Here is a 15000-nt window from a genome sequence, read left to right on the forward strand (position 1 = left end):
TGTGTGTGTGTGTGTGTGTGAGACTATTTGAGCCTATTTCCATGGCTGGTATCAATATTCTAATATCTAGATATCTTGTGTTCTATAAATAATTCTTCCGTCTCTAAATGAAGACTTGACTAGATGTGAATAAGGTTATTGGACGTCCAGCGGTTGGGTAATACTGTTAAACCTGAAACATACGTGCATTTTTCCAGCATCTGTTATTGCTGTCATATTCCATAAATCTCTGGGAGGAAGTGAACTCTGGTTTAGTACTGTATGTGATTCTGCAGTCAGATCTTCAGGGCTGCTTCAGTTTTGGCCAAATTACAGAGAATATCGCTCTAAATATAGACTCCATCTGTGCTTCTTAGCAAGACACGTCCCTCAGCAGAGCTTCTGTTGTTCATCTCCATTCTTCTGTCGTGTGAAAAACACAAAACTAAACCTGTATTAGACAAAGATCAGCCGTCAGATTTCACATCAGCCTTCTGAGCAGTTTGATGCAGAAAACACTTAAAATAATGCCACCCTCTTTACAAATCTTTACTTTGAGAGTGTATTTAATTCATACATTATTGCATTTTCATTTGATTAACATCATCTGAGTCAGAAAGATATTAAGGAACTAAAGAAAAAACAAAAACAGTCAACAATATTAGTTTGTACACCATGTCAGACATAGTATTTACTCGTTACCATTGCATTGCATGTAGTACATCATATCTCAATATCACTTGATTTCATTTGAATTTTTAACAGTAATTTCTTACTGTAAACCAGAGATGGAAATAATATAAAATGTCTTACAGTGCAAATCAAGAGTAAGCATGAGTAAAATTTTATTTCATTTCAGTGTAGTTTTCTAGAAACCAGAAAATAATGAAGAACGTTTTCTGGCACATGTCCTGATCTGATCTGTCTCGTCCAGCGGCTGCTGCGATGCCAATCAGTCTAGGAATCGCTTAAAAGTTTAGTTTTTCTTATTATTTTACCAAAAAAGACTTTTTCTTACCTAATCACTAAAAGACTGAAAAGTAAGTCATTTTATACTAAACGCCAGATTTGGAGCATAACTTGTTTAGAGTTATGGCTCTGATCTCCATGCATTTCTAGAGCAAAACATGGTTTGGGAAATGATTTGTGTGAAATGTTGTGCTCCATAGCATTAAAGTTTAACACAGTTTAAATTGGAATTTCATTTTCATCTCTTTACTCAAATTAGTGTTTAACAGGTTATAAATGGATCTTAACTCTTCCAAAAATATAATTTGACCCTCCGTCCATCAGAAGGCCTTGGGTCGTCAATTGCAGAGACAGTGCAAAAAGAACTGGCCTTGGAGAACATAAGCAGATGTATTCTGAGCATCTGGTTTCCTACAAGGCAGCACTGAAAGAGCTAAATCATCGTTTTATGCTAATATTATTGCTAATGGACAGTCTTTTGCAAGGACTTTGTTCCAATACTGTTAACAGACTGTTGAAACCTCACAATACTGTTTCACTTTCTCCCAGTCAATGTGTGTCCTATTCTAATTTTTAAACTCTAAAATTGACAGCATACATTATGAATTGTTAATTCTGTTTTGATGTCGAGTGATTATCAAAATGGACTTAACCATATTTGTTCGGTCCTGCAAGTACTTTCTCTAATTTTGAACTGCCCTCAGTTGATTATATTACTCAGCAGATCATGAAGTCTAAGTCTTCCACCTGTTCACTTGATCCCTTACCTATTGTTTTAGTGAAGTCCTGTTTTCTCTTCAGTTTCTTCTATTATTACAGCTATTGTGTGTTCATCAGTATCAACTGCTACAGTTCCTTCATCTTTAAAAATGGCTGCTATCACTCCAATTATTAAAAAGACTGGCGCTGATCCTAATGATCTAAATAATTACAGGCCTATTTCTAATCTCCATTTATTTCAAAAATACTTGAAAGAACAGTAGCAGCACAACTTGAATCACATTTACAAAGTAATGACATTTACAAGCATTTTCAGTCAGGTTTTCGACCCAAACACAGTACGGAAACAGCTCTCGTTAAGGTTATAAATGATCTTCTCCTAGCTGCTGATTCTGGTCTTCTGTCCATTCTTATTCTGTTAGATATTAGTGCTGCATTTGATACTATGAACCACTCAGTATTATTGGAAAGGCTGGCATAGGAATAGCTAATATGTGCAGATTAAGAAAACACGTTCAGATCCTGTCTAAATTACTCATGGTGTTCCACAGGGGTCGGTGTTGGGTCCGCTTTTATTCATCATTTATATTCCACCTCTTGGTCGTATTTTTATTTCCTATGGTATTAATTTCATTTTCTACACTGATCACACACAAGTGTACATTTCTACAAGAACTTATGTTTCTCATCCCCCTCCTGACTTTACTAAATGTCTCCAGGACATTAATATTTGGATGACTAAGTTAAATACCAATAAGACAGAAGCCCTCCTTGTAAGATCTAGGTCTTACTTATCTAAAACTCAACCCTGTACCTTGTTCATTGATAATTGTTCAGTCAATATTTATGCCCAGGTAAAAAGTCTTGGAATTATACCGGATGGTTTGCTTTCGTTTGGTTCCCATATCAGTAATATTTCACGTTCTGCATTTTTTTTATGCAATATTGCTAGACTTCGTTCTACACCCTCTCAACATACAGTAGTACTGAAATGCTTGGTTACATCTCAAATTGATTATTGTAATTCTCTTTTATTTGGCATTCCTGAAAATCAACTTCATCGATTACAGTTCATTCAGAATTCAGCAGCTAGGATAGTTACCCGTTCCTGTCCTTTCGCTCACATAACTCCTATTCTTTTTAAGTTGCATTGGCTTCCTGTTCATTATCATGTACATTACAACATTAGACTTCTTATCTACAAAGCTCTTCATAATTTGGCACCTCATTATTTCCAGATCTCCTCCATTTGTACTCTGCTTTGCGCTCTTTGAGATCATCTTCTGCACATTTTTCGTCTGTTCCTAACTTCAAGAATAGTTCCTGTGGTGGTAGTGGAACGTTTTACCTTTGCACATTCTCCAGCTGGATTCAGTTTCTCATTTTAAAGTTCAGATAAAAACCTATTTGTTTAGAATTGCTTTTTAATGGTGTTCTTGTTTAATGTGTTGTTATAATGCTTGCATTTTAGGTTTTGTTTTATTGTACGGTGTCCTCGAGTCTCTTGAAAGAAACGTATAAGTAAAAGGCATTATTATTATTATTATTATTTAGAATCCCCTAAAAATACACAATATTAAAGAGAAGAAAACATTATTGGACTAAAATATAGTACATCTATTTCACTCAAATAAGATATAAAGTTGCAATATAAAAAAGTAAGAGAAAAGTTTCCTGGAAAGCTGGACTGCTCACGAAACACATCCATCAACTTAAAAATTCATGTGAAAATGTACAATGTACAGCTGGAGATGCATTAAATATGAAGCGTCTGAGTCTCACAGCAGAGTGCAGAGAGATGTGAAGGCCAACAGTGTCCCCTTCTGGAGGAAGATCTAGATCTAGACTTACACACAACCTGCTTTCATTCTCCAGCCTCTCTCAGAGAAACAAGCGCCTCAGAAATCAGAGGAAGCTCGGGCTGACCTTCACATCACTGAAGCAGACTGGGGAAGAGACAAAACCAGAATCTAGTTTAAAAAGTACAACAAATAACAAACAAAAACCATTGTGAGGTGCAGTCACACCTGCAAATACAAAAAAAAAAAAAAAAAACGATCACATTGTGAGATATGAAGACTCTAATATAAGACACAGAGACACCTCGCAGTTAGGAGAAAAAGATACAGTGCAAGACACACAGCTGTAGTTTCATGAAGTAAAGTCTGTTTGGGAGATGAGGTTGAAATTAAAAAATTAAAGGTATATTGTAAGATACAGTTGCAATTACAAGAAATAAATTCACATTGTGAGGCTGAGATGTCAAGTATCAAATATGAGAAAAAGTGATTGTTACAATGCAGTTATGAGAAAACTCACACCGTAAGATGTTAAGTCTCAAAAATGAGAAATAGTTACATTGGGAGGAAGTGTCTAACAATGTAGCAGTTTCTCAAAAAAATAAGGTGAGATATATTGTGATTTTTGTCATAATGTCAGATATAAAGACACAAGAAAGAGAAAAAAGGTAAGAATTATGAGCAATAAAGTCACATTATGAGATGGAAAGTAGCAATTCTTGTGAGAAATAGTCACTGATGAAAAAAGTCACAATGTTAGATATAAAGTAACAGTTATGAGAAATAAAGTCACATGAGATGAAGTTAAAAGAGATACTGTTGCAATTCTACAAATAATTAAAATCACATTGTGACATATGAAGTTGGAATTGATGAGAAATTGAGCAGCTTTACAGAACTGCATGTGTCTACATTACACAGCAGAAGTGAATGTGTGTATTTCACAGACACACACACACTTAGCTTACATGAATTCATCTGATACAGAAGCTCATTAAAGCGATGATTACAGGTGTGATCATAATGATTACAGTAGAGAGGAGGTGTTGAGGTCACCGGGGGTCCTCGCAGGGGTCAGCATCATCTCCCAGAGCCCCAGACATCATCAGGAACACTACTCCAGAGTTTAGGAGCCAGATGGGAACGGGATCTCCCTTCTTCAGTGGACTTAGACATACTGGGTACTAGTAAAAGTCCAGCGTTTCTTGACCTTTAAGAGCCTGATTATAGAGCATAAGAAGATGTGTGTGTGTGTTTCATACCTTCTTATTTTTGTGCTCTGATGAGGAATCCTCTGGGTTTGGTGTCTATCCTCAGTCAAAGGTGTTTTTGTGAGCTGCAGATATCTGCTCCATCTCCATCAGATCCAGGTCTGAGACCGAGGAGACTGTGAGTGTGTGTGATCCTCTCTGTGAAGAGCACAGAAACAGAGCTTCTCTCTTCATCTGAGAGACGCTCCATCAACAAACTGGAGGAAGAGAAGCACTTTACGCTTGAGAACTCGACATCACAGGACTGAAGGAGCTTTCCAATCAGAGACCAGTTATAAACACATGATCACTGAGGTCCTCACTCGACTGCGTCTTCCCTTCGGTGTTCCTTCATCGAGTCTAGTGATATTAAACCTGTGAAGGTGACTTCATCCATGAGCTCTCTGCTCAGAATTAAACTCCTGATGGAGAAATAGAAACTCTTTCTGTCTCGCAATTCGGACAGTTTCTCGGAATTTTCAAAAGTAAAAAATAACAGTTGTGTCAATTCTGAGTGTAAAAAAATTTATGTGAGATACAAAGTTGCAATTAGTTTAAATTATTTTTTATTAAAAAAAAAAAAAGTTATATTGTAATTAATATTTTAATGCTCTTTCTTAATTTACTGAACTGATTCTGGTTTGGAGAAATCCAGCTACACGACTGTAAAATAATGTGTATACAAATGATATACTGGATCATTACATTTCAGTTAATCACCTACAAGTTTATCAAATGTGTCCCCAGATTCAACATTTAATTAAAACACACTGATGTGTCACATATTCATTATTAATACTGGCTGGACCAGACTGATAGAACAGCGTGAACAAATCCAGGAGAGCAATGAAGCCAGAAATGTGTGTAAAAGTTGAATGTTTTATTGACACCCATCTCTACTCCGCTATGTTAGAAATCAACACAACATGGCTCTGCTACGAGTCCTTCACTTTCTCTTTCGCTCACATTACAAGGCATTTCTGTACAGCTGAGGAGGCATTAAAGGACAGGAGACATCAGTAAAGCACTTGTAATTCATACAGAACAGGAAAAGAACAGAACGAAGCGAATAATGCTTTAAAGAAGGAATAATAACACAGAACACAATCCCAGCGACATCGAGTCACTTCAGCATCTCAAGAGAAACATACACTGAGGTATAAACACATTGGTCTTCAGAGGAGGTATTTTGACCTTTTCAAACCTAATTTTTTTTTTTTTATTATTAATGTTCTTTATAATATTTTTTTTTCTTAAAAAAAGCAAGTGATGCAAACATTAGAAATAAGTCCCATGCAGTGCATCATTCCAGGTGGAATTAAAAAACAAGTCAAACTTAGGCACCAAATAAAACACGATAAAGCTTTCCACTTCCGTCCAATCAGCAGGTGAAATGCACCATGGGAAATTCCCCAGCTGCCCTTGAATGACCCAGAGTCCTCCTCAGTTTCACAGTGTCTGTATAATAATAGCAGAGCGGTGAGATTAAGCTCTAATAACAGCACGATGAGGTCCGTCAGAACAAATACATTCATATACTGAGTGACGGCTGGCCGCTCCGCTCAGACGCAGACTCTTCTGACAGCGTCATATCGTCTGTCCTTCAGGAGTCACTGATGAAGAGTCTGGGTCATGGAAGGGCTTCGCTGGAGATGGGCTTTTCTCTGCACACCTGCACCTCACACCTGTGTCAGCGCTCCGATCCGGAGAACATCAGAACCACGTCGCTGCTCCAGTTTAACACAGAACGCAAAAAGAGATGTTTTGAAGAATGTCCCGCTGCTCTTCTGCAGTGAATGCAGTCAGATTTGTGAATCTCCAGAACAGGAACAGACTTCCCAGGGCTCACACTGAGGTAAAAACTAATTTCATACTCGATTACTCAAATTCGTTCAGACTAGTTTTATGATTGCAAGTTCTTTCTGAAGCTTGAGAGATTGATGATCATTGATATTGCAGTGTGGCCGGGCATTATATTCAATGGCTATTGTAGTTTTTAATTTCAGTCATTTTAGTGGACTGTAATAACCCTGATGCTGATTAATGTTAACAGCATGAGAAAGAATCAGTGAACTAATCTGAACTAGTCTCTCGTTCCAGCCGATGGTTCTCGTCCTCCCTCCAGATCCAAACTGGACACATCTGACAAACATTACACATATTTATACACATGTACACATTATTTATAGACACTACGTCCTACATACACAGTAAAAAGTACTTCATTGAGGAACTGTGCATCTGAATGTGTGGCAGAAATCATTAATATGAAACAGCATCAATAATCGATCATAACCCTTCAGTCCCTCGAACAAGCTTTAAAACACATGGTGTGCTGGGAACGCCAACACATCTGAGTTTAGTATGAGATGCTGAGTCCAGCAGAGACTGGTGATGCATAGCAGTGGAGTCTGACCTTCAGGAGAGCAGAAACACTATTGCTCAACACGTGACATCACTTCCCTTTTCAAGGAATATCCCACTTTCAACACAAGTCTCACTACATTGACAGCATTCGTTGGTTTTCACAAAAATGTATTTCCTTTAAAAACATCTGCGTTCCAGAGAGGTACTTACAATGGAGTTTAAACATACACTCACTCATCTTTCACTAACATTTTACAGCTTTGTTGTCATAAACCAATGGCTAAAACCTAGAAATGATCCTTTGCAGCTCCAATAATGGCCATCTATTTTCATTGTAAATGCCTCACTGTAAACCTGATTTTAGATTTGTAATTGTTCTACATGTTTTATTTAATGCTAATCAACATCAGGACACAAATGCTGTCGACGGAGCTCGACTTGCATGGATCTGTGAAGATTCCTTCCACGACTGACTATGAAGATGACGGAGAACTCACCAGAGGAAAAGTGCCAAACGCATGGATGTAGATAAATAAGATCTCAAGTTGCAGGCCTAAAGAAGCACCAGAAAGCAGTTGAGTTTGGCTCTTGATCCGTCCACACACACGACTGCAGCTACCTCGAACCCTCGGTCCTGAAGACAGACGGTTGTTACGGTCAGCTCCACGTTGGTCCCTTAAGACTCGCTCCGAAGAGTTTCAAAGCAGTCCTTGATTCTTCTTCTCATTTACATTCTATTAGAAAAAGTTGCCACAAAATGTTGGAAAACCTATGGCTTAGTAGATATCCGTGTTCTGTATTAGCGCAGCTCATCTCTAATCATACGTTTGGGCAACATTCAGTTTGAGTGTTTGTTCCAGCTCAGTGTGAGCAGCTGTGAATGAAGAGGTCTGAGAGTTGTGCTGCATCAGTGAGAGGATGAAGAAAGGATGGAGAACGCTCTCGTGAGGGTTGCTTGGTTGCTTGGTTCAAAGCAGTGGCACTTTCTGGTAACACCTGGCTTGGAAGGCATGGTTGTCATCGTAGTTGTAGCAGAGCAGTAAAAATATAAAGTGGAAAGGTTTCATCTATATTGCATATGTCACAGCATGTTCGCCAGGACTGAATGAGGTCATGTCCAGGTTTGTTTTTGCAAACACAGAATGCATGTATTTAAAGTCACGCCGACCTGAAGAGCTGCAGCGATGAGCGGAAACTAAACACCAGGTCGAATCAGCCAAACCTCCACTGGAGAAAAACCAAAGCCTGTATAAATAATAAAGAGTCCTTCTTGTGTTAGACGACGGCCCATCATCCTCAGGAGTCCGTGTTTGAGAGCGAGACGCAGACGTCAGGGAAAGTGCGGCGTCCTCTCGTGAAGACGGAGTGTGATGCGGTTCTGAAGGATGATGGGAAACTGTGGGGCTCTACATCTTGATGCCCTCCTGCTGGCTGAGCTGGGACAGTGTCTTCTTGATGCGCAGAGCCGTGAGACGAGCCGCTCCGTTAGCATACCAGCACTCCCTCATGATCTTAGCCATCACACGCAGAGCCTGGAGACACACACACACGCACACGCACACACACACAACTGATGTAATAAAAACATTAAATTACTTCTATCATGCATTTCAATCTTCAAAAATCTGAACTACATGTGTATTTATTATGTTTTTAATAGAAACTAAAACTAAAAGCATGAAATAAATACATTCATGTGGAGAGATACAAGGTCGCAAAATAAAGTCACATTCTGAGATATAAAAATTCACAATTACAAGAAATAAGGTTACAATTATGAGAAATTGTCAAATTGTGAGATATAATAAAAAATGCCATTATAAAATGGTATACTACATAATTTGTTAATTTCTTTTTATACTGTATATTTTACTTAAGTTCACTTTTATAGACAAAAAACAAAAAAACTAAACAAAACAGCAACTAATGAACAAAACAAACAAGATTACTAAAACTAAAATAATAAATGGGAAACATTTTTCAAAAAATCTAAATATTTAAAAATAGACTTTAATAGTATCTAGATATGATTATATAAAATTCTCTCTTTTATTCCCTCAACCCAATAAAGCATTTTTTATGTAGTTAGTATACTGGAGATGAAACATGATGTGTGCAAAGAAAAATAAAATATAAATAGCCCAACATTTTCAATCAAGTTGTGATTTTGGCAATTTAGAGTGTGTAAGAGACTTCAGTTCTTAAAACACACACAAGGTCCAACAGCGGCCAGTTTGGCAGATTTTCCCCTCATGAGAAACTAGTTCACTGAAGTGTGTCATGCAGCTCAGATTGTATTTTGTACTCTGACGTGTAAATCACTACAGCTCCTGGAAGTCTTTCCAAGCAGTTAAATCAGTGTTTCGGTTCATGTCCTCTAAGAAACGCTAGAATAGATACAAATGCACTGCTTCAGACATTTATTGGTCTCTTGGCATTATTTGCACATCATCTTCTAATGACTCCTGCAGAAACGCTCATCTACGTGAAGCTGGCAGGAGCGACTGCGTTTACTCAGTGCTGGGATTTTTATTAGATCCAAATCAGACAAAGCAAGTAAAAGAGCAAAGAGCTGCAGCGCTTCATACTTGGCACACTGTTAGCAGCGGATAGATGCAGAACAATGTCTGCAGAGACTTTGGGTAATTACTGACACCCACATTTGGCTCTCAGGGTGAAAGATTTCCACCCAATGCAAATCAAATCATTTCTGTTTCTGCCGCAGACACAAAAGCACAGTTTAGTTCATTTAACTATTTTGGACAATTGCGTCTTGTTTGTATCTATTAGTCAACAGGTAGAAATATGTGGTGCAGAAACATTGCTTTAATGTTGTTGAAAGATTATGTTGAATTAAAATGTTGCTTTCTGTACTCTGAAAATAGAAAGTGGCAATATACATCCTAAACAGTATTTAAACGCTACTGAGTACTAGCGGCACACCTCTGATTCACAGAGCGTTTGGCAGCTTTCATACGCTGGAGACGGATTCGATTTCACAGCGCTGTTATCTGGGATCAAATTGAATCAAGTCGTGTCACTTCCCCAGTAATAAAGAGACCAGCGCTGTTCTGATGAACGCTTCAGTGATGCTCTGCAGGCCGCGGGCCGCAGTGATGAGATTACTCCGGTCCTGAGGGCAGATCTGTGCACGCCATAATGAAATGCTGCAAGAATTAACTTTATTGATCTAGATGGGAAAATTAAACATGCTCTTTCGAGAACAAGACGATATTTGAACACAAGAAATCCAAGCGCATAACTACACACACATTGCCTGTTGTTATATAGAGAAATGTCTGTTTGACATTAGACTGGTCTCACTCTTCAGTGTCACGTATTCTGGATGGACAACATTCCTCACAGTCAGCAGAAATGGTGAAGGAGAACCCAGCTAACGCATGATGTAAGGGTTAGGTCATTCATTTATTGCCACTTTTGTCCATTTCATGACTTACTAATTGACAACTGAACACTGCATGCTCTTAGCTTCATTAACATCAAATTAACAACTCTCAACGTACTTTGGTAATTTCATGACTAATTTGCAAAGAAACTGTAGTGTCATAGGTCCGTAATTTCATTTCCATCAAATTAAAAGTTCCTTATACTGGTTCTGATAACCAGAATATGCTATTTAAAATGTCTAATTAAACATCAGCACATAATGAAATATTTCCTTGCAAGTGATATACAACATACACATCTACATTAACTAGTGACTAGAACCGTAACACTATAACTAGTGACTAAGACTGTAACTAGTGCCTCGTACTGCAACACTATAAATAGTGACTAGATTTGTTACACTGTAGCTAGTGACTGTAACGCTGTAACTAGTAACTAGATATGTAATGTTAACTAGAGACTAGTGAATTGTACTGAAAAATTGTAACTAGTGACAAGAACTGTGACTAGTTACAGCATCTAAATATACTTAAAAAGATATACATTGTAACCTTAAATCATAATGTTATATAATCATAATGTCTTAAATGGTACAACTACAAGTCTTAATTATGATTTCAAGTTCAAATTTGGTATGGGAATGACAAGAATTGTGATATGGCTTAATGTTAAGCCTAAACTTCAAAAGGCTATGATTACAGTGAATAAAGGTTTTAAAGTCAGTGCTGCGCTGCTTTGTTTACAGTCGGAGAAAGCGCTGTTTTTCTGCTGTTCAGACAGTGCCATCTGCTGGCAGAGAATGAATGTGCATTTTAGATAAGCACGTCTGCTGTTCGGTTCAGACCAATGCGAACATTCACCCATGTTGTTATGCAGCAAACACGCAGCTGTGGTAGATCGATAAGAAAATAATACATTACAAAAATCTAAATTAATTAATTGTTATTTAATTAATATAATAATCAATTGATAATAATTGTTTAAATTAATAAAATAATTGATACTTTTGTATTTATATTCAATTTCTAAAAGAAAAAACACTTTGTTTTATATATATATATATATATATATATATATATATATATATATATATATATATATATATATATATATATATATATATATATATATATATATATTCATTGTCAGAGACAGATATATTTAAAGACTGTTTTTTCATCCCTCAGTTTTAAGTTGAGTGTCCTCACCTCACAGCTCTGCCATCTGTTTGGGATGTTGGGCCGTAGCTTCTGTTCACACACGACTCTCCTCATCTCCTCCACCGACGGGTCGGACTGCACCAGGTCATGGTACGGCAGCTGGTAGTCCTCGTGAATGCCTGCGCAAAAACATGCTTCATTTAAGATGAGTCTAAATACTCATAACTACAGATGATGCTGCTGATCAAAAGACCACAAACTTCAGAATGCAACCTTGTCTGGTGAACTAAAACAGTTATTAAAGTAGAGCTCATGTCACATGAAGATCCTTATGATACCTCCGATAGAACATCTGCTGGCAATCTCCCAGAAGACCAGCCCCATGGCATAGATGTCTGCCCTCTTGAAAGACTCAAAATGCTTCATGTTTATTGAATCGTCAAGCACTTCTGGGGCCATGTACCTGTTGAAGGATACAAGGGCATTACTTTTGATGCAGCAAAGCAAAATCATAATGCAGAGATTTCGTTACAGAGATCGTTCCTTTCCAACACATTAATTCAATTTGACGCAATTTCATCTGCAGCATGCAAATTACAGTGGATAAATGTGAAACGTCTGCATGCTCTGTGAATCACGAGAAGAGCAGAAGTGAGTAATGCACAAGCTAAAGCAGAGCGAGACTGTTCCTCTGACTGACTCAGTCCACATCTGCTGCAGATATCCAAGCGCCGCATGAATCATGAGGGAAACACAGGCTCAGGAGGACCACACTTATAGAGTTATATTAATATACACCAAATGAAGCGATGGCATACAGATTCAAGGTATGCACATGTGCAGTCAGTAATCACACACAGATTAAAGCTGCGGTAGAGAACGTTTGACGCTCTAGCGGTTAATAAACAGAACTGCTTGCGTCTTGCGGAAGAACATCGTAGCCGGAACTACTTCTCTCTGTTTATGTCTATGAAGAATCACAAAGGTACTGGGTTACTCCGCCGCGGTACCCCCGAAGCAATCTAAAATAGTCTGAATATAAACACTTATTATAGGTGCACCCTAGTGATTCAGGACAAGCTAAAAACACGGTTTGGAAAATGGATTCATGGTGTACTCGCTTATTATATACATTTTTCTACATTTTGAACACAAACAAAGTTATGGACCGCAGCTCTGATTGGTTGTTTTTTACCGGGAGCGATGGAGTTTCTGCAAATGGCAATATGACACTGGGAGGAGCCAGAGGAGCTTGATTTATACACAGATTATCTGTCTCATATTCTACTGTCAGGACATAATGACAGGTTTAATAAATATGTAAAAAATATTTTTTTTTACAAAAGTTCCTTACAGCACCTTTAAGAGCACTTTTCTCTTTTTCTGGGATTTATTTGACCTGCTATTTTAGGAATGTTGCTAATGATGCTTTCAGTTGAAGACTTTAGCAGCTCCAGATTTAAACCAGGCTTTCCTCAGCTTTAAACAGATAAATGTAAATTAAGGAATTAACGTTCTCTGAATGTATACATCATGAGTTCACTTCAACACCTCAAAGTTTGAAACTACACAACATTCAACTAGTGATATTTCAGTATCATCGAGGTATTGTTATAGTGTTTTATTAATAATTAATAATAATATATATACTTTTTTTTCTTAATGTTTTAGTTATTGTGTTGTTTATTTAGAACTTGTTGAATTAAATCATTATTTTGTTTTCTAAGGGCACAAAAAATAATTATTGTATGCCTTGAACGTGATAGTTCCCTTGCTGTATATACAGCGTCAGAAAGCTCTCGGATTTCATCAAAAATATCTTCATTTGTGCTCTTAAGATGCCATGAGCGTGAGTAATCAATGACAGAACTTTCATTTTTGGCTGAAGCTCAGGACCGTACCGTTTGGTGCCCACTCTGTGGTTGGGAGCGATGTCGATGGTGTCGGTGGCAGAGTCGTGACGCACGGCCAGACCCAGGTCTGCGATGCAGCACGTGCCGTTCTTCTTCACCAGGATGTTCTTGGACTTCAGATCCCTATGAGCGATAGCAGGCTTGCCTGGAATCACACAGAGGAACACGGGATTAGAGAAAGAGCTGACCGTCTGAGGAGAAAGAGTCCAGTTCTCAGACAGATGAGACGATAAAGACTTCAGACAAGTCTTCACACTCGTGTCACTACACATGGACAACAGAAGCTCAAATGCGTGTTTAACTCAACGTTAACTTCTGTTGACCATCTCCATCCATGTTGTGAATGACTGCGAGTGTTAAAGACTCTTATATGACACGAGGGAGAGTAGAGGATGCAGGAATGGTCATGATTGAGTGAGTTTTCTCTTGTAACGAGGCCAAAAGAAGCTCTTTTCTTCTTCGTGTAGCGTGGTACAACACTGTTTTTGTGGACATGTTGGTTGGTATTTCAGAAATAGACCTTCATGAACAGATATGAACTAAGGTTTCTCCGGACAAATGTTTTTGTAGATATGTCCCATTCTAATAATGTTATTTTGCCATGTATCACTGTAATACCATGATTTCTGACAAGCACAATGGTCCCAGCATGCCTTTTTGTATAAATACACAGCTGTTCACATGTTTGAAAAGTCTCTTCTGCTCAGGGCTGTGTTTATTTGATCGAAACTACAGTAAAACAGTGAAATATTACTCCAGTGTAAATCATCAGTGTTCTGTGTGAATCTGTGTTAAAGTGTACTGTATTTCTGTGATGCTCCGCTGTGTTTTCAGCATCATTCCTCCAGTCTTCAGTGTCACATGATCTTCAGAAATCAGAATAATATGATGATTTACTGCTCAAGAAACATGAAGATTATTATCAATGTTGAACACAGTTGTGCTGCTCAATATTTCTGTGGAAACTGTGATGCATTTCATAATATATATATATATACACACTCACATAACTCACTCCAAACCTACTTCAGACTTTTTGAACTGATGGTATATAGGTCAGAGAAATATTTATGATGATGAAAAGGAAAAAAATTAAGTTGAAAAGATGTGATAAATGATTAAAAACATAATTCATGTGTAAAAAAAGGATAATTTTTTTAATGCATATTTTTATATAATTTTAATAATGAATATTACTGAGGTCTGAAGTGATCTTACCATGTCATAAAAGGTAAAGAATTAGAACTGGTTTATCAGAGTCATGACGCAGTGTACCTTGTGTCCCCACGATCTCCATGTGCAGGTGCGCCAGACCGCTGGCCGTGGACAGAGACAGCTTGATCATGCCCTCCACCGTCACCGTGTAGCGGTTCAGATAGTCGAACAGAGAGCCGTGCTCGTGGTAGTCTGACACCAGCCACAGCTGCGTCCACGT

General features: G+C 37.9%; 1 protein-coding gene across 2 annotated transcripts in view; it reads right to left on the reverse strand.

The window, feature by feature from the left end:
- Window positions 1–5576: 5576 nt before the first annotated feature.
- LOC113066361 (TGF-beta receptor type-1-like) overlaps window positions 5577–15000 on the reverse strand; it is a 26587-nt gene continuing 17163 nt past the window's right edge. The window contains exons 5-10 of one of the 2 annotated variants that reach the window (XR_003279154.1): window positions 14841–15000; window positions 13554–13710; window positions 11991–12115; window positions 11701–11831; window positions 7582–8616; window positions 5577–6859 (exon numbers count right to left, since the gene is read on the reverse strand). The exon at window positions 14841–15000 is cut by the window's right edge and continues 8 nt beyond it. Coding sequence is in view for 1 of the 2 variants with exons in the window: in XM_026238280.1 (XP_026094065.1) it covers window positions 8491–8616; window positions 11701–11831; window positions 11991–12115; window positions 13554–13710; window positions 14841–15000 (699 nt within the window). In the remaining variant the exon portion in view is untranslated. Of the gene's footprint in view, window positions 8617–11700; window positions 11832–11990; window positions 12116–13553; window positions 13711–14840 lie in introns of both variants that reach the window. The other variant, XM_026238280.1, reaches the window with a different exon arrangement.

The sequence above is a fragment of the Carassius auratus genome, chromosome 49, assembly GCF_003368295.1.
Source record: "Carassius auratus strain Wakin chromosome 49, ASM336829v1, whole genome shotgun sequence".
Taxonomy (NCBI): Eukaryota; Metazoa; Chordata; class Actinopteri; order Cypriniformes; family Cyprinidae; genus Carassius; species Carassius auratus.